The sequence below is a fragment of the Cricetulus griseus genome, assembly GCF_003668045.3.
Source record: "Cricetulus griseus strain 17A/GY chromosome 1 unlocalized genomic scaffold, alternate assembly CriGri-PICRH-1.0 chr1_1, whole genome shotgun sequence".
Taxonomy (NCBI): domain Eukaryota; kingdom Metazoa; phylum Chordata; class Mammalia; order Rodentia; family Cricetidae; genus Cricetulus; species Cricetulus griseus.
The window spans coordinates 39,166,010-39,189,757 of NW_023276807.1; the positions used below are offsets into that span (position 1 = coordinate 39,166,010).

The following is a 23,748-nucleotide window of genomic DNA, read 5'->3' on the forward strand; positions in this document are numbered from 1 at the left end:
TGAGCTGAACTCTGGAATCCAGTTGCCGAGTGGGAGGAGTGATGAGCAAAGGGGTCGAGACCAGGCTGGAGAAACCCACAGAAACAGCTGACCTGTTGGGAAACCAGCATAGGACTGTTCCAGACCCCCTGAAGGAGGAAGTCAGTTCGGATGTCTGGACAATTTATGGGGCCACTAGTAGTGGATCAGTATTTACCCCTAGTACACAAATGAACTTTGGGAGCCCTCTCCACATAGAGGATACTCTCTGAGCCTAGACACACAGGGGAGGGCCTAGGCCCTGCTCCAAATGACTTTGTTTTTTGTTTTGGTGTTTTGAGACAGGGTTTCTCTGTGTAGCTTTGGAGCCTATCCTGGCACTTGCTCTGGAGACCAGGCTGGCCTCAAACTCACAGAGATCCACCTGCCTCTCCTCTGCCTCCTGAGTGCTGGGATTAAAGGGGTGTGCCACCCACACCCGGCTGGATATGATAGACTTTGAAGATTCCCCCATGGAAGGCCTCTCCGTCCTTGGGGAGCAGAAAGAGGTTGGGATAGGGGATCGGTGGGGAGGAAGGGGAGAAGAGGGAGAGGGAACCGAGATTGACATGTAAAGGAAGATTGTTTCTAATTTAAATACAAAAAAAACCCTAAAAACAACAACAACAAACAAACCAACTTGATTCACACAGGAAACTCAGCATGTGGAAATGGTAGGAAAAGGAAATCCATTTTCTAATTTTTGATCCTCACCAGTAAGAGATGGAGAACAATTCAAAGTATTCATCTGCCTTTGCTGGAGATGACCTCAGGGACTCCTCAGATCAGCACAAGTCATCACACAAGGATTTTCCTAGTTCTGTTTACAAAGTCATTCACAGTCCCACTCTGATTCAAACAGTTCCTCTTAGGTGGGTGTTTGCGGCTTTCCTTACTTGGCCATTAGGAGTAATAAAAGTCTTTAGCGCTTTGCAGGCACATTGTGTTTTTTAAAATTAAGTCTTTGGGTTTCATGGTCAGTAGTTTTCAGATTCTTATTTATACTTCTGCTTCCCTAATAACTTTGACATTGTGACTCAGCCACCCCACCCCCCTTTGGAAGGAAGAAAACACCCCACAAAAGGTAGAGGTCATGATGGTATTTTCTGTTCAGTTCTAGTCTTCCATTCCAAAAACCCCCCAAAAAACAAAAACAAAAAACAAACAAACAAACAAAAAACAAACCAGCAAAGATCCTCAATTTTTCCCTCAGGAAAGGACCATCAATTGTAGTTTGAACAACACTCTGGATTTTGTGATATAACAGAAAACACTGAATTCTGGAACGTAGCTTCCCTGAGCTATCATTCTTGGTTTTATTTTATGAAAATTCGATGGTAAAAACAAAATAATCTCTACCAACGGCAGGAGTTCTTCTTCTTCTTTTTTTTTTTCTTTTTTTTTTAAAGACAGGCTCTCTGTAGCCCAGGCTGGCCTCAGGCTCTCTACAATCCTCCTGCTTTTGCCTCTCCTAGTTGAGGGCTAGAAGGCATAAACCACCACCCAGTTCAGTTTCTTCTTGTCTATCCTGACTACCTCTCAGTCCTGGGAAACACTCGCCGTACTTGTCTTTAGAAGCAAAAGTTAGCTTTGAGCTTGGGACTAGATTTACCCAGTTAATCTAAACTGTCGTGGCCTGTGAAGAAATGATACTGGATGAATGAAGTTTTAATGCTGAAATCAAAAAAGGGGGAAAAATTCCTGCAGTACAGGGTTAGCACTAGTTTACTCAGCAGGGTATTAATCCACTTCCACTTTTCTTCCACTGAACGTTAATTTCAATGACTGTTTTTCACTGACTAGTTCTGTGAGTCTCTTGGTTGCTGCTATTTAAGTTTCCTGGAACTTACGAAATTCCCTTATTTAAATACTTAAGAGTGTGGGCAATGCCCATATCCTGGTGGCTCTTACTCCTCTCAAAGTTTTCTTGGCAGTTTCTCATGGGACAGTGCTTGTGTGAGTCTGCTCTTGACCTCTGAGGATGAGTGGACATGCTACTCGGATCTCTTTGGAGGTCTGTGTTTAAGGTGGTTGTTCCAAAATAGATTTGTGTTCCTTTCTATCAGGTGCCTACATACCCTCCTAATTTGGGTACCACTTAATATTTTTCTGTAAAGATTTATTATACAGTGTTCTATCTGCATGTATGCCTGCATGCCAGAAGAGAGCACCAGATCTCATTACAGATGATGGTTCACTATGTGGTTGTTGGGATTTGAAGTCAGGACTTCTGGAACAGCAGCTAATGCTTTTAATCACTGAGCCATCTTTCCAGCCCAATATTTTTATTTTTAAGGAGTATTTTGCTTAGTGTGTGTGTGTGTGTGTGTGTGTGTGTGTGTGTGTGTGTGTGTGTGTGTGTGTGGAGAGTGTGCGCACCAACAGAGCATGTGGAGGCAAAGGAATTGATCCTTGCTTCCATTTGGGTCCCAGAGATAAGGTTGTGAGGCTTGGCTGTAAGAATCTTTTACCTACTGAGCCCTTTAGCCAGCCTTGCCATCATCTTAAATTAAAACATGGCTTGAGGTTTTTGTGAACTTCTTGTTTTTTTCCATACTGCCTTAGTTACCTTGACATCACAATGACAAACACCTGGCAAAATTAAGAAGAATATATCTTTTATTTTTATTTTTTGAGACAGGGTTTCTCTGTTTAGCCAATCTAGCTGTCCCTAGCACTCACTTTTTAGACCAGGCCGACCTCAAACTCACAGAGATCTGCCTGCCTCTGCCTCAGGAGTGCTCAGGTTAAAGGCAAATGTTCAGATTACCACGCCCACCTGGCGAAGAATATATTCTGGTCCATGATTCAGGGGACAGTCTCTTGGGAAAGGCCCAGTAGTGGCAGCATGAGGTCACATGCTCATGTCAGTGGATAATGAAGCAGAGAGCTTGAGGTAGAGTAAGGGAGCCTGCCCATATAGAACCCAGTGTCAGCCCTGCCTCCTGCCTTCAGCTAGGTTGGTCCCTCTTTTTAAAAGTTCCACAGCTTCCTAAAACCCTGCCATCAGCTGGGGAACAGGTGTTCCAACATATGAGCCTGTGGGGTCATTTCATCAGAGGGTAGGATGTGGGCTTGAATCCAACTGTGTAGTAACTTTTGGATACAGCATGTCCTGAGAGCATACAGAAGTTCAAGATGGGAGTTCTTCCTCAGGGTCCTTGCTGGAGGAGGGGTCTCAGCTGATAGACAGACAGATCTGAGTGTAACTTCCAATGCTAGGCTGACCCTGGACTTGGCCTCTTTTCTTCTGAGACCATGAAGTTGTGGAAGTGCAAGCTGTTTTTAACTTCTAGATTGTAATTCCCATGTACTTATTTTGGGAATTCCTTATTTTCTTCTGCACTCTTTTGGAATATTTCTTCTTTGAATACGACACTTGAATTGTTACCAGCAGGAACACATATCTCATACCATAAGATTATAATGTAGATTTATAAAGTTAACAATTTTTTTTTTTTTTGGTTTTTTCGAGACAGGGTTTCTCTGTGTAGCTTTGGAGTCTATCCTGGCACTCGCTCTGGAGACCAGGCTGGCCTCGAACTCACAGAGATCCACCTGCCTCTGCCTCCTGAGTGCTGGAAGTAAAGGCATGTGCCACCAACGCCTGGCCAAAGTTAACAATTCTTTTTGAAGTGATTTGAAACAAAATGTAGAGAAAAGAAACCACTATGATTCAGACTTTATTGCTTATCAGTCATGTCATTCCATATAATTTTAAGTAAATAGACTCTGAGAAAATATACTGGGAGCATTATCAGACGTTGGCAATCTTGATGAAAGTGTTCAAGTGTTCACAGAGGGTAACAGAGGCACAGCTGCCACCATCTGCCCCCGAGATTTGTACAATTCATAGAAAAAGAATAAAAAGAGTTCATTGGCATTTAACTAGCATTAGTCTTTGCAATCTAAGAACCACAATAACTTTGACACTGGTCAAAGTTATTGTCTTTAAAACACAACAAAACACTTTTTTTTCCCATTATAAGACATTTCTTTAAAAGAAACAAAACAAATCAAGATGACAATAAAACCTACACAAACAGAACCTTGAAAATAAAAGATACCATAGTGGCTGTCTTCAATTTCAATATTAATCCAAGAAACAAAAATGGGAGCGAGTCAGCTCTTTCAAATGCAAGCATACTCTTTCACTGTACTACACTTTACAGCTCATACAACGTCACTGAAGCCAAGGGTAACTTTGGGGACTCCATGGATACATCTTAATCTGCTCTTATGCTACAGTAATTCCTTAAAAAGGTAATTGTTGGTCTATACTACATGGTATAAGTTGGCATTCTAACAACATGGAAACACACACAGTCATCATAGCTCACATACACACAGCAGTAAGTCTCTAGGTAAAACCACAGCAAGTTTCCTTTTGTAATGATTTTTAAAAACCAAGCAATAACAACAGTTCAGCATGTGAAAGACTTGTATGTATATTATTAAAAAGACACAGAGGTTGGGAAACACATTTGGATATTTGAAAAGACACTATAAAAACAAATGAAAAACCCACCAAAAAGCAAACCCCCCACAAAAATCAAGCACCACCCCTAGGATTTGAAATGTGTTGTACGGTGACTTCACTGAAAGCTTAGTTACCAACAAAACATCACAATAGCAGATAACAGAGATTTATTAAACCCACTGTCTCCAACAATACAAAAATTAAATATTAAGGCATCTTATACTCATCCTGGAATATGCAGCAAAGAGAAGTATTTTAAATAAGAGCTAGCACTTACTCAAATGCTTTCTGAAGTATTTGGCAAATTTGTTGTTTATGTTTTGTTTGGTGTATGGTTTCGAGTCCTTGTCTGGTGTGTGTGTGTGTGTGTGTGTGTGTGTGTGTGTGTGTGTGTGTGTGTGAATATGTGCAGATGGGTGCACAAACAACAAACATGGGCTTTCCTGCTGAGGCCAGAGATCTCTGTTACTCGTCTTCCTCTATTGCCTTCTACCTGATCTGAGACAGCACCTCCCAATGAACCAGGAGCTCAATGACTCAGCCAAACCGGTTGGCCAGCAGGCATGGGGGATCCTCCTGTCTGCATCCCCAGCTCTGGGTTTCAGGTGCATGCTCGGCTTTGTATGTGTGTGTTGGGGATCTAAATTCCCGTCTTCATGCTTGCACAGCAAGCACTTGATTGATGGAGCTCTTTCTCAGCCCCTCAATTTTCTTCTTAGATTCTTTTTATTATTCATAGAATCAAAAGAGCTTATGATCAAATGCTTTTACCCAAACCAAGAGAAAAGTATAACTAGATATCAATTTAATAGGGGGAAGCAATTCACTGCTGACAAATGAGGAGAAACTACAAAGAGAATCACAGAAAGCTCCGCAATGGTACTCAGATTGCTCTGAAGCAACTTCCCCTTCGGTATCTAAGCAGGAGGAGGTGGCGACTTAAGGGGAGACACCCATTGCTATGGGTGGTACCATAGGATATCAAAGAGTCCGTACTGGGTGCTACTGAACTGACAGTTTGCAAGTAGCTTTGTTGGCCTTTAAAAAAAAAAAAAAAAAAATCCTATCCCTTGGATCAGATGGTTAAGTCACCACCAGCTCACTCCTCGGAGCTATCCACTGCCAATGATGCTCAATAGCTTCAGAAAGTACTCTAAACGGATACACTTTCACCTTTTATTAAGGCAAGTTTGTGAAAATAACTTACTACAACCAAATCTCTTTATGGACTCTCCACTGCTATTTTTAAAGACATCTACAAAAGAATTATGTCTTGTAAAAAGCCACCCAGTACCAGAAAAAGTAAGAAGACATGTTGATCTGGGCTGCTTTTCAAAGATACTCTCACTTCATCTGCAGAGCTATTCATCATCTTTAGAGCCAGTTTTGCTTAACTGTTAAAAAAAAAAAAGACACAGGTATTAAATGAAAGAAATGACAGTGTCTGAGTCATTACTTCTATCAGAATCAAAAAATAAATAAGTAAACAATAGGAAATGAAGTTCAAGTCATGGGATTTTAAACTATAACTGTTTCTACATGTAACTACTTTATACCTCTAGGCCACATTACTTCTAACAGGTTTAAAAACACCCCCAAAAGCCGGTTCAACAGAACAAGGGTAGGTGGGAGACTATCCTTTGCAGTTTTCTAAGAATTCAGATCCAAGCAGATTCATATAGGAGGCATAGTTTGTGAAATGAATGACATTCTTCTATTTTTGCTTCCTATCAGCAGTAGTATTTAGTAGTTTTTTTTTTTTTCACCCAGGCTTATTTTTTTTCTTTTCAGATTATTTTTTTTATTTGAATTAGAAACAAAGATTGTTTTATACCACAATTCCAGTTCCCCTCTCCCTCCCGTCCTCCCCTACCACCCCCCCAACAAAAGCCCTACCTATCACATATCCTTTCTTCTATTCTTCCCCTGACTCAACCTTTCTGCTCCCTCATGACCTCTGCATCCTTCCTCTTCTTTCCTTCTCATTCTCATAGCTCCCTCCCCCTCTTCCCATGCTCTCAATTTCCCAGGCTTACTTTTTTACGGATAATAATCTATGAATCATGCTATCATGATAATGTCTAGTGCTTTCTCTGTAACTAGTGCTATTCTAAGTGTTTTGATGAATGCATATTAACTCAATATGAACTTTATTTTTTTATTTTTTGGTTTTTTGAGACAGGGTTTCTCTGTGTAGCTTTGGAGCCTATCCTGGCACTCTCTCTGGAGACCAGCTGGCCTCGAACTCAGAGATCCACCTGCCTCTGCCTCCCGAATGCTGGGATTAAAGGGGTGCACCACCAACAGCCAGCTTAATATGAACTTTATTCTCTGTCACAGTTTATTAGAAGTATGGAAACTGAGACAGAGGTTAAGTAACTTGCCCCAAGGCATTCAGCTGTCAATCTTTAGACACAAGGCAGTCTGCTTCAGTTGTCCTTAACTGAGGTCTTAACTCCTCATACATCATTTTATGCATGTGTCAATATAACAAAGCATGAAATTGACAGCAATAAGCTGTTATTTTTCAAAAAATTTACACATTTATTGTGTGTATGAGTGTGCATATGTGAGTGTGCCCAGGTGTGTCTGTGGAGGTGAGAGGACATTTTTTATGAGTCAGTTCTTTTCTTCTATCATGTGGGATCTGGAGACTGAACTCCAGCCATCAGATATGACAGCAAGTGCCTTTACCTGTAAGGTGTACATATGTGTGTGGTGGGGACCTATAACCCTGGATCAGAAGATAAATTCTTTTCTAAACTTAGAGTCTTTTTATTGTGTGCATGTAATGTGTGTGTGCTATGCTTGTTCTTGTGTGTTTGTGAGAATAAACACAATCTTTTTAATTGCTATAATAAAACAATATACCTTACAGATAACAATTTTTTTTTTTTTTTTTTTTTTTTTTTTTTTTTTTTTTAGACAGGGTTTCTCTGTATTGTTTTGGAGACTGTCCTGGAATTTGCTCTGTAGACCAGGATGGCTTCGAACTCACAGAGATCTGCCTGCCTCTGCCTCCCGAGTGCTGGGATTAAAGGTGTGTGCCATCAACGCTCGGCTAACAAATCTTAAACTATTAAGTGTGAAACCATAATTCAACAAATTTTGAGTTTGCTAATTTTTTTTTCTGAAAAAAATCTTTGTAAAGAGTTGACAAATTTGGGAATGAAACAGACTAATTCTCAAACACCATAAACATGATCCTGATTAGGACAACCACTTGGTGGTTTGAAAGAAAATGGCCCATAGGGAGTGACACTATTAGGAGGTATGGTCTTGTTGGAGTAGGTGTGGCTTTGTTGGAGGAAGTGTATCACTGTGGAGGAAGGCTTTGAAGTCTCATATGCTTAAGCTATGTCCAATGTGGCACACAGTCTCCTTCTGCTGCCTGAGGATGAAGATGTAGAACTCTCAGGTATTTTTCCAGCACCATGTCTGCCTGCACACTGCCATGCCCTGCCATGATGATAATGGACTAAACCACTGAAACCCAAGTGAGCCATAATTAAATGTTTTCCTTTATTAAGAGTTGCCATGGTCATGGTGTCTCTTCATAGCAATAGAAACCCTACTAAGACAAGCACCCAGTTACCACAGATCCTATTACAGAATAGGATAACTAAGAATGTGGAAGCTAGGGCTGCAAAGATGGCTCTGTGTCTAAGAGCACTTGCTGCTCTTGTGGAAGACTCAGGTTCAGTTCCTAAAACCCACACTGTGCAGCCCACAACTAACTCTAACTGGCTTCAGGGCATGTGACACTTCCTTTGGCCTTCACAGGCACCTACACATGGTGCACGTACCGATAGGTACACATTCATAAATGACTAGAAAATGGCTAAGCCTGACAATCCAAGTTAGCCTTCCAGATCGACATGGTGGAAGAAGAGAGCCAACTTTTCCAAGTTGTTCTCTGACTTCCACATCCATGCTGCAGTATTTGTGTACACACACAAAATAAATGAAATAAAATGATCTTGGAAAAGAATGTGGGAAGTGATGAAAAGCAGGAGCTAAGAGGGGTAACAGTTCCCAAACATGGATCTTGTTAGATAATCGAAGATACTAAGGACTCACTGTTTATAATATGGGCTATAGCTGCTGCATTTAGATTTAAAACTAATGTTTATTAATATAAAACTAACAATAAAACTATCATACAACAACCCAACCACTGTTTTTGTGTGTGTACATATGTGATGCATGAACATGTTTGTGTGAGTTTGTGTACATGGATGCCAGATGTCTTGCCTTTCTTGATTTCCACATTATGTTTTGAGACATGACCACTCACAAAACTTAGAGCTGATGAGCCTGTTTCTGACCCCCCACCACTGAACCCAGCTTTTTATATGGGTGCTGGAGATTTAAAGTTGGGGCCTCATGCTTATACAGCAGGCCCTTTAATGAATGAACCATTTCTCTAATGTCTCAGTAATAACTACATTTTCTGAAAAGAGACTTAGCATGGTGCTGATTTTCCATTTCTGCAGATCTCTTTTATGATCCAGCTCAACAGAAGATGCCTGGATCTGCTTATATCTGTTCTACAGCTCAGTGGAGCTGACTCTGGGAGGACATCGAAGCAGAGGGATGAGAGCTAAGCTTACTGGTAAGAACACCGAACCCTGAGGAAGCAGAGGACATGAAGGCTTCAAGAATACTTACATGCTGAGTCCAAACATGGAAACAGACATCCGGGACATTCCAAAGGAGGCAGGAAGGAAAATGAAAATAGACATTTCGTTATTTGATGGCAATAACTGTAACAACTTTGAAGACTTGAATGTAAGTATGCTATACCTTCACGACATCAACCCAGTTCCAGCCTCGAGGGAGTTCTCCTTTGTGATCTAGAGGACAAAATCAGTAACTTTAGTGAGACCGACAGCTCATTTGTAAATAAACTGATATCCTAGTAAATGGTATTTTTATACTACTGTATGCACCCAGTAGATGGAAAGTGTGCATCACATACTATTAACGTTGGAAAAAGCAGTTTCTCGTTATCTTGGTGACCTTAAAGCAGCATCCTGGAGAAACCTGCAGAGTATTTGAGACATGCCCCTTTAATGCTTACTCCACATCCTACTCAAGACAAAACCCATTAAAAGGAAAAATGAGGGGTGTGACTGACATACTGTACCTGTGCAGGTGCAGAGTCCTGCTTCCTCTAAGGTCAACGCTTATCTAAGTGAGAAGCAGTGCTAGCTCACTATTTCAGGAATCACTCCAGGATGCTTGGCCCCCAACAAGCCAGACGGTATGACAAATGCTTGGCTTCAGGACTAAGAGGAGCGAAGGTTAACTTATGGATGGACAGCTTGGCCATGCTCTGATAAAACATATTTTTCAAAAGGACCTTCACTCAATTGCTGTGGTTCTCAACATGTAGGTTGCAAACCCCATGGGGAGGGTCACATATCAGATATCTTGCATATTAGAGATTTACATTATGATTCATACCAGTAGCAAAATTACAGCTCGGAAGTAGCAACAAAATAATTTTATGGTTGGGGAGGTCACTACAACCTGAAGAACTGTATTAAAAGGTGGCAGCATCAGGAAGGTTGAGAACTACTGCTCTACATAGAATCCTTGGGACAAAGCTCATAAGGACTCAGATAAAAAATGTATAGTTTGCTGGGTATTGGTGGCGCACGCCTTTAATCCCAGCACTTGGGAGGCAGAGGCAGGCAGACCTCTGTGAATTCGAGGCCAGCCTAGTCTAAAGAAAGAGTGCCAGGATAGGCTCCAAAGCTACAGAGAGAAACCCAGTCTCAGAGAAACCCTGTCTCAAAGAAAAAAAAAAAAAAAAAAAAAAAAAAAAGCATAGTTAAGGAAATATTTAACAAATACACATTTAAAACATTTTACTTAAAAATTCTTCAATTTTAGGGCTAACAAGATAACTCAGCAGACAAAGAAAGAGACATGCTGCCAAACCTGACCACTTGGGCTCAATCCCTGGGCCCCACATGGTAGGAGAGAACTGACCCCCCCCATTGTCCTCTCATCTCCAACATATGCCATGGTACACATGTGCCCATATAGACATGCATGTGCACAAAATAAATTTTAAAATATAATAACAATAATTTTTCTATTTCAAATGGCTTGGCTTCCCTTATTCTTCACGTAGGCTGCATATCTCATTTTATGAAACCTTAAAAAATTTACATTTGAAACAAGTATTATGTAGATCTGAAAAAATGCTCCAAAATCTGAATCTTTCTGAGTAGTTTTAGATTTTGGACCATCTTGTGGCTGGCAACTAGGAACTATGAAAAGTTCCCAGATCTGGAAGTATCTGAACACTCCTGGTCCCAAACACGGGGGTAAAGGGTATTCACCTGTATAAACTGTCTAGCAAAGCAATCAGAGACTAATGGTTTTCACAGAGTCAATTGTTATAGGAGCCCTGTTCCAGATGCCAATTGTTCTGTTCTCTTTCGGACCAGCAAGAATCTCATGTCACAGGTTTTATGAGGGCACATGGTTGGACCATCAGTGTGGATGCCCAGTCTATGCCATTAAAGTTTTATTTAGAATGTAAGTTCTCAGTCACAAACCCCTATAGTGTCAGCTTAGGGAGATTAGACCATAGTAGGGCATCATCAAAGAGACAGGATGGGGAGACATTATTTATTATTATTATTATTATTATTATTATTATTATTATTATTATTATTAATATTAATTCAAGTTAGGGGACAGGCTTGTTTCACATGTAATTCCCCCTCCCTCTCCCTCCCCTCACCCCCATTCCTTCTCCCCCACCTCCAACCTACCCCCCACCCCATCCACCCACCACTCCCCAGGCAGGGTAGGGCCCCCAACAGGGGCCCACAAAGTCCACCAAATCTTCCTATGCTGGGCTTAGGCCCCTCCCCATGTGCCCAGAGACAGAGCGCTTCCCTTCAAGTGGGATGGGCTCTCAAAGTCCCCCCCACACACCAGGGCAAAACGCCAGTCCACCTCCAGAGGCTCCCTGGAGTGCAGGGGCCAGGGGAGACATTATTAAATGAACACGACCACAGGCCACGAGGCATGGCAATAAGAGGCAACTGACACAGATGCTAAATATTCCAGAAAGACAATCACCAAAATTCTTGAAAACAGGCTACAATGGCTAAAATTTTTTACTTCAGTTATTTACGCTTTACTGCTGCCTGACATGAAGTGAATGATGTGGAGACTTTTATACCACAGTTACAATTTCAAAATGTTGTTTAGGAGGACCAACACAGTGTTGTTGTTTTTTTTTTTTTATTTTACCATTGACAGATATTAAACAAAAATAAACCTATTATCCTCTCATTTAAAAAAAAAGGGGGGGGGACAGGGGCTAAAGAGATGACTCAGCAGTTACAAGCACTTGTCCTTCCAGGGTGAGAGACAGGTTCCCAGCACCTACATCACACAGCTGCCTGTAATTCCAGGTCTAGGGCATCCAACACCTTTTTGGGGCCTCCATGAGTACTGCACATACAAGGCTCTTTTTCCCTAATTGGGAAAATTCAGACTGAGGTCCATTTGCAAATTTCTAAGTTAAAGAAAAAGGAGCAAGCATTACCATTAATTGAGCTGGAGTTTATAACCCTTTTCTGAGGAGTCTGTTATTGGACACAGGGAATTCTTCTCTGAAATCTTACTGTATAATTAAATTAACTATAGGCAAAAATATTAAATTACTGTGCTAAGATGGGAATGGTCCACCAGACTGCAAGTGAAAACTGTATTTTACACAGCTTTTAAAATACACACCTGCCACACAGGTAAATAAAATCCCACACAGTGTTACAGTGTTCAGGCAGGACACCTATTCTGTCCATTTTTCTAGTGTTCCCCAGTGTTCTGGAATGTTTATAATTACTTTGTGACTCATTATCTTTTTTCCAAATGATGATCTCGTAACAATAAATAGTTTTTTGTTTGTTTGTTTGTTTTCTGTGACCAACACGTCTCTGATTCCAATGTCCCAAGAACAGACTGAAGAATTAATCCTGTAAACACAACAAGCGCCCACATCACAGTGAAATCTACCCACATCCTGTGCTAAGAAAGACAAAGAGCAACAATGCACACCTGTTTTATCTGCCAGCTTGCGTTTCTGAGCTTTGGAAAGTTGCTCTTTCTTGTCTTTTTTCTTACTTGAGGGGGCTGTGCTGGGAGTTTCAACAGAGATGATGTTGGCTACCGGCGTCTACAAGAACAGAAACAGATCTTAGATTAGACTCAACACAGCTACATCTTGAAGGGAGTGATGGATTTCTAACTTTACAAAATGAAAGGTGTTACTGCTGTTATTCACTTATTCAGTCAGGTGTGCTCACGCATCACTGGCCTTACTTTCACAAAGGCTCATTTTCAAGGACACAACACTGGAGTGCAGCTGAGAAGGAAGTCTGATCGCCCACATTATGTTGAAGATCTGAGGTTCCAACAAAATTGTGGAGATTACTGAACTTGCTGTCATTATTGTTGCATCTTTAGAAAAAGCACACATCCCACCCAGATCTTGATGGTTCCCTACAGCACTTATGATAGCTGAAATCTAAAATACTGCATGATATGTATTACTGTGACTACATATATCATTTATTGAGCCTTACTACAATAAAGTAGATACTACTGTAACCTCATTTAACCAAAGAGAAACTGAGGTTAAGAAAGCTGGCCAAAGTCACAGGATTAAAAAAGATATGCATAGAGGTTTTGAACCCATGTGTGGCTCAAATGGAACTAAGACAAGACTGATTTTCCCTCCCTTCCTTTCTGATAGAGTCTTACTATGTAGCCTAGGCTGGTCTGGTCTTGAAATCACCTGCCCTTGCTTCCCACGGCTAGGATTAAAGGTGTACACCACCACTCCTAGCTTCAATTTCAATGGTTGGAAGTATTTAAATCTTTGCTGAAGGGTAAAAATTGACAGAGCATAATTTCATTTTTCCCATTAAGTAGAGGGAATCTAAGATTCGTTGTTCTCACTTAACTCAAATGTAATTCTGTTTAAATCTAACACAAAGTCTTCTAATTAAAAACAAACAAACAAACAAACAAAAATACAACTAGCAAAAATTAATTAACAAGCCCAGACCAAAACCACCTGGCAGAACCAACCACACACTCACTGGCGTAGAATTCCCGGGATGGTGGTTCTCCATGAACTGCTCTTTGTTGTCCTTAGCATACTCGAACAATGTGTAGGTCATGGCGGTGCCAAGGTTCACTTCTACTGCTTCCTGTAGTTTGGCTAAGATACTCTGTTTCACAGCTGAGGAGCTGTAAAGCAGAGAAACCAAACTGTCAAGGGTAAGTAAAACAGAAGACAAGGACCAAACAATGAAAACAAAGCTACTCACATGGTGTTGTTAAAAAAAGCGTTCATAGATATGACAGGAGGCGTCTGGGGATATGTCTCTGTCCAGGAAATCTCTATTAGGAAGGCTTTGGGATCACCATCTTCACCTATCTGAAGAAAAGGGAATCTTAGACTTATGGAAAGTAATCAAAAGTCCTAAATAACCATCTTCAAAATGATTCTTTACAGCATTCATGTTCACACTCAAAAGCATAATATTCTGAAAAGTTCAGAGGTGTTGGGGGAGGAATAAACAAGGGGGAGGAGAGTACAAACAGCTTCAACTTTAGTCCAGTCCTGTTTCAGGAGGCTGCATTACTGCTGATGGCCTGCTCCTCAATCAGCTTTTCAATGCCAAGAATACACTTTACATTTTTTGTTTCTGAGGGTGAAGATAAGGCATCAAACACAAGGAACAAGATGCAGATGCCAATGGAGCTGGGTGTGGTCACATTGGGAGGCAGAGGCAGGTGAATCTCTGAGCTTTGAGGCCAGCCTGGTCTACAGAGCTACACAGAGGAACCATGTATCAAAAATGAAACAAAAGACCTCAATGAACAAAAATAATTACCCACAAACTTGTAACAGCTTGTTTTAAAGATTTCTAACTGCTAAACTGCAAGGGGCACAAAGAGCAGGGAAACTGATACACACTGTTCAAGTGGCAAGAGACCAGAAATGGAGTCTAACACTGGGAGAAGATGCCTCAGGCCACAGAGCAATTCCTGGTAAGAATGGTTCCCTTTGGTCAATTTTCCATTCAAAACATTTTTAACCTTGCTGGACGGTGGTGGTACACACCTTTAATCCCAGCACTAGGAGGCAGAGACAGGTGGAGCTCTGAGTTCAAAGCTAATCTGGTCTTCAGAGTTCTGGGACAGAGAAACCCAGTCTCAAACACCAAAACAAAATTAATCTTAGGAAAAGCTAAACTGGTATGATAAATATCACTGGTATGTATCTATAAACACCCATCTCATTTCCTTATCTCCACCCCCAGCACAGAAATCAGCATTTAACATGTATGATTTTCCCCACTTTGCTTTTTGTTTGTTTGTTTGTTTTTTTGAAGTATTTGGAAATAATGAAGTGTCTTTAGTTATTTAGGGGTGAAAAAAAAAAAACCCTTTGGATACCTTTTCTAGCCTTAAGACAATCATGCCACCCCCAGGAACTCAACATTGATATAAAAAAACTTATCTAATATATAATTTATATTACAGATTTCCCCAACACTGCCTAAGGTGTCCTTTAATAAATGCCACTCCCACCCCAGAAATCTAAAATTCACTAAAGATTTATTGTATTTGGTTGTTATGCTTCTTTAGTCTACCTTAATAGAACCTTCTCCCTGGCTTTTTAAGTCTTTTATGACATCAAGGGTCTAGGCCAGTTTTTCTGACTAACATCCCCAAATAGACAAATACTTGCTTTGTTCAGATTCACATGAACCATTTTGTGAGGAGAGGTGGTATGGTAGCCCACAGGCATCCATTCAGATTCACCACTGGGGATAATTTCTTCAGTGTAGAGGTAATAAAGAAAATCTGTGCAGCAATAACACAGAACTACGTCACTACCCTGTTTCTTAGCAACTTTTGCCTAGAGACGTCAACATCTGTTAATAATGCTTGCCTGAAGCAAGCTTTTCACTTCAGGGGCCTGAGAGACAGCTGGGGGTATGGTGGTGGGTCAGGGGAGAAGTCTCCTGCTGTCAAGCCTGATGACCTGAGTGTGATCCCCGGAACTCATGTAGTGGAAGGGAAAAACCAACTCACAAGTGCTGTGGCAAAAATGTGTCCCTCCTCAAAAGAACACACACACACACACACACACACACACACACACACACACACACACACACACACACCCCATTCCTGTTATTGACTGACACAGACATATCAAAAGGTCCCTAAATTTACTGGATGCTGTTTCTGTGCTTCAACTTACATTGGTACAGAATGTAGCTGAAGGTAAGAGGATGAGGGCATGGGCAGATTGTAAAAGGTGAAGCAAATAATAATTTCTATTTATTTTACATTTATTTCTCTCGTGGGGTTATCCACTTTTGACCATTCCCCTAGATGTGAGGCTTCCTTTCTTGAGCACAGTCCTTTCCTTGACTTCTGGCTTTTCTCAAAGTCCTGGTACCAGGTGACTGTGTCTCTTTCGGGCTCAGAGCCCTTAGCCCCCACCCTCTGAGTGATGACTCACTGGGTGGCCTCTGCCTGTCTTGAAATGGACCCTCTCTGAATTCCTGGGATGCTAGGAATTGCAGACCCTTGGGTCTTCTCTTCCTCACTCATGGGAGCCGTGTTATTGTCTATATCTCATTGCTCCCATTGGGGTGTTTTTTTTTTGGAGACCCACTGACCATTCCTACCCAGCTATTGTTGCAGGGCTACCAGCAGCTGTTGTCTACAGGGCTGGAGGCGCAAGATGACCAAACATGTCCAGTGATGCTGTGGTGAAGGGAAAGATCAGGTGCTCTAAGCCCCAGGGAGTCCATTTGGATCCACCAACAACAGCGTTTTACTAGGTCCAGGAGGCACCTGATGGTTCAGAAGAGCCTGGACAGTGAAGTGAAACAGTCAGCTACTCAAGGACATGGCTAGCACCCCAGGTCTCCCAGGTCCCACAAAGATGAGCGATGCCCCCCACTAAGATAGAAGTACTCAACAAAGAGGAGAAATGAGCCAGGCACATAGTGGTGCACACCTGTAAGCCAAGCACTTGGAAGGGAAGGTAGAACAAGTAGGAGTTTGAAGCCAGCCTTGGCTATACAGTGAGTCTGAGGCTAGCCTGAACTACATGTCATCCTATCTTAAGACCAAGGGAAACAGAGGGAGGTGAGTTGGAAATCTGATGGAAACTATGAGCCCCTAGTTTGAGACTAGCCTGGACTGTATGTGATCCTTTGTAAAAGGGGAGGGGCTGGCTATGTGCCTATTAAAGGGGACACACCTGTGAAGCATTCCTAACAAAAATTTAACCCTGAATCTGATCAAGTCTGATGACCGTCAATTTACAGGGATAGGGAAATGGTTAAAAATTGTATCATACTGTCTGTTAGAGATTCTACCAGATTACTTGGTTTCTTAAATAATAACCAGGAAGAGAAGGAGGGAAAGCTGGGATAGGAAAGTAGGTGGGGTGGTGATGGGGAAAGGTCTTCCGTATATGTTATCTTATTGGTTAATGAATAAAACACTGGCCAATAGAGCAGCATGACTGGCAGGTTTAGGAGATGAGGAAGATTCTGGGAAATGGAATCAGAGTCAGTCACCATGTAGGAGCCCACCAGACAGAGTGGATGCTGGAGGAGTACCACCACGCCGGGTATTACTGGGTAAGTCACAGCCACGTAGCAATACACAGATTAATATAAATGGGTGTCTTTCTCTCAAGTTCACTTTTCTTAAATTACAACAAGGTTGACTCTAAGCAAAGACAATGCTGGGGGGGGGAGACACTCGGGGAGATACTGAACAGATCATTTATGAATCCCTTGTGCCTAATGAAGTTTGACAAAGTCTTCTAGAGGTAATTCAGGACCAAAAGAGGACTTGGAGTGGCTGGAGAGCTGGCTCAGGTGTTACAAGTGCTTTTCACTATTGCAGAGCACTGGGGCTGGGTACCCCAAACTCCCACAGCAGCTTACAACTTTGGGCTTCTACACACACACACACACACACACACACACACACACACACTACATCCAAACATTCTCATATACAAAATAAAAATAAATCATTTTTTAAGTGGACTTTGGTTATAGAGCTAAGAATACAGCCCTCAGTCTATGGGCAAGAGAAGCCCAGGAAGAAACTTCTTTCAACAGGTTATTGCAGGGCTACTTAAAGGTTTCAGAGTGTTAAATAGCAGTTTGTTGAACTCGTGGTTCAGTGTAAGAGGGAAGCTAATGAAAGACATGGAAGCAGGGAAGTCATTTAGGAGCTGACTAAACTACTCGAGAACAGAGGGTCTAACGGGGTATATCTTCGGCTCTCTTCCTTTGACTGTTGACACAGTCTCCAATTTCATGTTTCATTCTATCTTAGAGTGAACACACATATCCTGCACCATTCTGCATATTGTGCTCAATAAATAACTGATGCTGTTACTGGAGACATTTAGGAAAACATGGGAATTCTCAGTGTCTCTGGTAAAGAAAAGGTGGCAGTGGCTGGGAAAATCTCAGAAGGCCCAGGTCTTAATTTCACTAGAAGCTCTTAATTCTATCTTAATTAATTAGGATGGAATTAGGTCTTAATTCCATCAAGAACAATGGACATTAAGAGTTCCTTAGTTGTAGTCAGGCAGTGGTGGTGCAGCCTTTAATCCCAGCACTCAGGAGGCAGAGGCAGGCAGATCTCTGTGAGTTTGGGACCAGCCTGGTCTACAAGAGCTAGTTCCAGGACAGGCTCTAAAGCCACAGAGAAACTCTGTCTCGAAAAACCAAAAGAGAGTTCCTTGGTTGTGATGGTTGATGTTGCCAACTTGATGGGAATTAGAATCACCATAGAAACCAGCCTCTGGGAATGTCTGTGAGGGACTGAGGTGAGAAGGCCTACCCTGATGTGGACATCATTCCACGGGCTGGGGTCAGGAGAGAGAGAAGTGGGCAGAAGCAATCAATGTTCTCTCTGCTTCTTGACTTTGGGCACAATATGAGCATCAGCCTCACACAGGATCCTTTGGCCATGATGTCCGTGGATGGACTGTACCGTCAAACAGCCAAAAGAAACTCTTCTTTCCTTAAGTTTTTACATTAAAAAAAAAAATACTTATTTGTCATCACTGTGTGCATGGGATTTGTTTGGGGGGCCCACAGTACCACAGTAACAGGACAGCTTTGAAGAATGGGTTCTACCCTTCCACCTTTATGTGGGCTCTGGGGATCCAGTTCAGGCTGCATAGTCTCTGGCCTGACCCTCAAGTTGCTTTTGTCAGGCATTTTGTCATGGCAACAAGTACTGTAACAAGTATAGTTGTCATACAGATGGAGTCAGTACAAAGAGTTGGGTCTAAAGAACTGGGAATTGCTATGAAGCAGTGGTTCTTAACCTGTGGGTCTCAATCCCATTTGGGGTTGAATCCTTTATACAGGGATTGCCTAAGACCATCAGAAAACATAGATATTTACATTATGAATCATAACAGTAGCAAATTACAGTTATGAAGTAGTAACAAAAATAATTTATGGTTGGGGGTTACCACAACATGAACTGTGTTCAAGGTTCACAGTGTTAAGAAGGTTGAGAACCACTGCTGTAAAGAATTTATTTCCTAGTTATACGTGTGAGTCTGAGATAAAAGAATCAAAAATTCAAGGCTAGACTGGGCTACATGGTGATTCTCTGTCTTAAGAAAACAACAAAAACTCATTTCCTATTATAGTATACAATACAAGCAAATTTGAGGATTATGTATCAATATCAGCTGTGGCAAGAGTTAGGACTCTAGGACCCAGGGAAGCTATCTTTAAGAAGGTAGCACCTAGTAATACTTAAGATTTCTTTTATCTCTAATTTTTTTAATTTTTACAAAATCATAATTTCACATGTCAATCCCTTCTCCTTCTCCCCTACCAGCCCTCTTCCCCTTTCGCTCCCCATAGAGGGTAGGGCCCGCCATGGGGGCTCCCCAAATTCCACATCATCATCCTGGGCTGGGCCTAGGCCCTCCCCCATGTGTCCAGGCTGAGAGAGCATCCCTTCACGTGGGATGGGTTCTCAAAGTCCCTTCTTACACCAGGGAAAAATTACTGATCCACTACCAGAGGCCCCATAGGGTGCCGAGGCCTCCTCATTGACATCCATGTTCAGGGGTCTGGATCAGGCCTGTACTGGCCTCCCAGACAGCACACTGGGGGCCATGCGTTCCCCCTTGTGTCAGGAGACTAGAGCGATGGCTCAGGTGTTAAGAGCACTTGCTGTTCTTCCAGAAGACCCCGGTTTGGTTTCTACCATTGGTGGCTTACAACCACCTCAAACTCCAGCTCAAGGGGATTTGATGGCATCTTCTGGCCTCTGTGGGCCCCCAGATATACACATACAAGTAAAAAACAATCATTTTTGGAAAAAGAAACATTTCAGAAAACAGAGGGTATTACAAAGTTAACCCACTAAGTTACAAGATGGACACAGATTCTGCAGAGCCTCCTTCCCTAGCACAGAAATCCATGCACTGTACAGGCTGTCTCTTACCCTGTATTGAAATGAAACTGGACTTAATTCCCGGAAGCTTTCATCTCCTTCATAAATAGAACGTAAAGCTTCTAGTTCCATCTGAAAAAGAAAAAAAAAAAAAAAAGCAATGAATATTGTTTAGTGGCATATATAGATTAGAAAGTTTTTAGCTTCTCTTTCAAAACCATCCAGCTTTTAAAAACATGGCTTAACTTATTGACCCTAGACACATATGACATGTGTGTATACCAACACAGTACAATTATGCTAATAGCACAAAACTATCCACTGGACACTGCTAAGGGTTTTTACATTGTATCAACTCACTTAATTCTCATATCCACTGTGGAGGGAGAACTGATTACCACACTTCCTTCTCCATATTGTGGAGGAAAGGTGCGGATTAAAGCAACTTGAGAGTATTTTCTGTCCACTCTCCTGAACAACTAACCTGGTGTACAGAAAATGCACTACACTTGGAAATTAGAAATGGAGGCACAACAATGTCTGATTTTAAAAAGAACATCAGTTGCTGGGTGGTGGTGGGGCATGCCTTGAATCCCAGCACTCAACAGGCAGAGGCAGGTGGATCTCTGAGTTCAAGGACAGCCTGGCCTACAGAGTAAGTTCCAGGACAGCCAGAGGTACACAGGGAAAACCTATTCTTAAAAAAATAAAACAACAACAAAAATCAGTTACACTTCTCATTTCCATAGTGATACAAAGATTAAATTCACCTGCCTTTGCCTCCTGAGTCCTAGGATCAAAGGTGTTCAACACCACTACCTAACTCACGTCATTAATTCTACAGACAAAAGATGGTGAAGTTGACTTGTTCTCCATTTACAGATTTTAGAATAGATTATAAAGAAAATAGCATGGCACTTGTGAAAGTTTAGAATTCTTAGGATCTAGCAAGCCTTACAAGGTAGTACTAAATAATCCTTTCAAGCATAACTCCCTCCATTAGAGAAAGACACCAGACTCAGTCTATTAGGATTTTAGCAACACTTTCTTTACAGAACAGACCAGAACGAAACACAAAATAATAAAGAAAAGCCTAGAAATCCAAACTGGATTCAAGAATGTAGTGTCACTCTTACCATAACCTCTCTCCATATTTTAATTAATAACTTGGGCAGGAACAAAAAGAGAAGACAGGCTTGTCAAAAATGTGTGGGTGATAATTTGATGAGAAAATGAATCATGCTGATGAAAGAATAAGAACCCCCCCAAAGTCCTTTAAAATCAAGCCAATGATAATATTTGACAGTATAAGTAGACCTTGCATTTAATACCTAAATATCTAAGTAGAGGATGGGAGATGAGCTGATTTCTATGAAGCACTAAGGGGCATTGACTGACAGTAAACCAGAAGACTGTGATCCTACAGTTTCATCATAAGAAAATGGAGGTTCTTTTCACACACATTCGATTTCAGGAAAGCAAAGGAATGAAAAGAAAGGATACATGAAGAAAAGTGAACAGGAAGCATGTGATTACTATTTTGTTTTTCAAAGCCAGCATCTTCAAAACTGGGCAGGAAAGATCAAGACACCCATCATGAGGAAGAATAGAATTTTATTGTTAAAAATGGAGACTCCTGGGTTCTACCACAGAAATCTTGATTCATTACGTCTGAGCTGGCATCCGCTCCCTGAGGTGGTGGGCGTTGTCCATCAGTCGAGTTGGTAAAGTGTTACATTGTGCTTTGCTGGGAGAAAAAAAACAACTATTTCCAAATTGACACATAATAATTGTATTTATTAGGGCTGGAGAGATGGCTCAGTGGTTAAGAACATCGTCTGCTTTTCCAGAGAACCTTGTTCAATTTTCAGCATGGACATGGTGGTTCATGGCTGTCTATAACTCCAGTTTAGGATACCCAACACCCTCTTGTGCCCTCAGTGGGCACCAGACATGCAAGTGTGCACATATATACATGTAGGCAAAACACTTATAAACATAAAACTATTTTAAAAATTCTATTTATGGGATACAATGCAACCCTTTGATAAGTGTACCTATCACACAATGATGAAATTAGGGAAATTAGTATATCTATCACTTCAAAGTTTTAATCCAAATTTATTTGTCAAGGAACCATTCAAAACTCTTCTATTTTTGAAATACAAAGGATACTTTTAAACTAGTTGTGCTGTGTGACAAAGACATCAGATCTTGCTCTTCCCTATTTAAGTTTGTATCCACTTACTAGTCATTTCTCTTCCTTTTTCTCTCCATTCTCCCCCTGAATTCATTAATGCTTTGGATTTATTGAACTGGTAATAATATTTTAGCAGGGTATTTAGATAGCGATTAACTTGTTGGATTTGGGGGTCCTTTACAGAGGACTTGTAACCTAGAGCTTTTGTTAACATCCACACTGTCAGGATGCTAACTTTTAAGGTTTTTTTTTTTTTTTTTTTTTTTGGTTTTTCGAGACAGGGTTTCTCTGTATTGTTTTGGAGGCTGTCCCGGAACTCGCTCTGTAGACCAGGCTGACCTCGAACTCACAAGAGATCTATCTGCCTGCTTCTGCCTCCCAAGTGCTGGGATTAAAGGTGTGTGCCACCAACTCCCGCAGGATGCTAACTTTTAAGCAACATATTCAAAACAGTGAATTACTACTTATCTACTACTACACAAGGACGCTTGTCTTCTAATCATTCCTTATTCCATCACATTCACTCTGGGGCACTCTACTACTGCAGACCACGCTTCCTCATCCGGACACATTCTAGTTAGAAAGTTCAGATGACAGATGATTTACAGCACCCATTGCTTCCAACTCTATCTCAAAATGATATTTTGCAACAAAAAATATCAAAGCACAAACTATACAAAATTGTGTTGAATTTTAAGCAAAATAATGCTCAAAACATTTCATGTCCACTCAACAACAGATTGACGAGTGATTTAGAAACCGAGACATCGGGGTCATTCATTTCCCTCCACAGAAATTTTACTTCCCCGACCCCTCTCTAGGAGACCGCAGGTTTTAAAGTTTAAAGGAGATCAGATTTTAAGACTGGATAACAACTCATAAGCGATAAGCCACACACGGTATTTAAGGACAGCCAAATACATTAGGGTCGTGGACCAAGGACACTCATCACTCATCTTAGAAAGGAAATCTGGGGACACCCCCGGGGTTGCAAGAAAAAAAAAAAAAAAAAAAAAAAGACAAATGAGGGGAACCGGAGGGTGAGTCGCACGTGACCCATTCATGCTTGCTGGCCTCACTGTTGACCGGTGCCATCTGGCAGTGGATCCGCCAACGTGGGACACCCGGGTGGCCAGGCAGTGAGGGCTCTCAACGCAAAGGACACGTGCGGAGTCCCGGTGTCCCACGCTGGGACCTGTCCTGGGGTGTCCTGTCCTGGGTTCTCACCTCCTGGTCCTCGTTGGCACCCATCGCGCAGGGCGCACAACGTTTGCGACCGCGAAGAACAGGCGGGCGGCGGGCGGCGAGCGGCGGGAGGCCGGAGCACCCCGTCTCCGAGGCTCGGTCTCAGGAAACCCTCCTCGCAGCCGTGGGTACGAGCTCCTGCGCTTCCGACCCTCGGCGGCGCCAAGCCACTGGCAGTCGGCGGCCGGCCGGGAACCCCGGACCGCGTTAAGCGGCGGACACCGAGACCTCTGACCAGCCGCTGAGGGGCGGTCCCGAGGATGCCCCGCCCCTCTCAGGA

The 23,748-nt window shown here is 41.9% G+C and overlaps 1 protein-coding gene across 2 annotated transcripts; it reads right to left on the bottom strand.

Moving 5' to 3' along the window:
- Nucleotides 1-3,688: 3,688 nt before the first annotated feature.
- On the bottom strand, nucleotides 3,689-23,717 carry Rwdd4 (RWD domain containing 4). 2 transcript variants are annotated; one of them, XM_027391073.1, is made up of 8 exons: nucleotides 23,451-23,714; nucleotides 20,075-20,155; nucleotides 13,867-13,976; nucleotides 13,636-13,786; nucleotides 12,590-12,707; nucleotides 9,305-9,354; nucleotides 9,170-9,172; nucleotides 3,689-5,892 (listed from the first exon to the last, which is right to left on the bottom strand). In XM_027391073.1, the coding sequence occupies exons 1-8, from the start codon at nucleotides 23,472-23,474 to the stop codon at nucleotides 5,860-5,862; spliced, it is 570 nt and encodes a 189-aa protein (XP_027246874.1). In that variant the 5' UTR covers nucleotides 23,475-23,714; the 3' UTR covers nucleotides 3,689-5,859. The 2 variants fall into 2 exon arrangements, with proteins under 2 accessions (XP_027246874.1, XP_027246875.1); XM_027391074.2 differs by lacking the exons at nucleotides 3,689-5,892; nucleotides 9,170-9,172; nucleotides 9,305-9,354 and adding an exon at nucleotides 11,836-12,047 and having other exon boundaries at nucleotides 23,451-23,717.
- Between the last annotated feature and the right edge of the window lie 31 nt (nucleotides 23,718-23,748).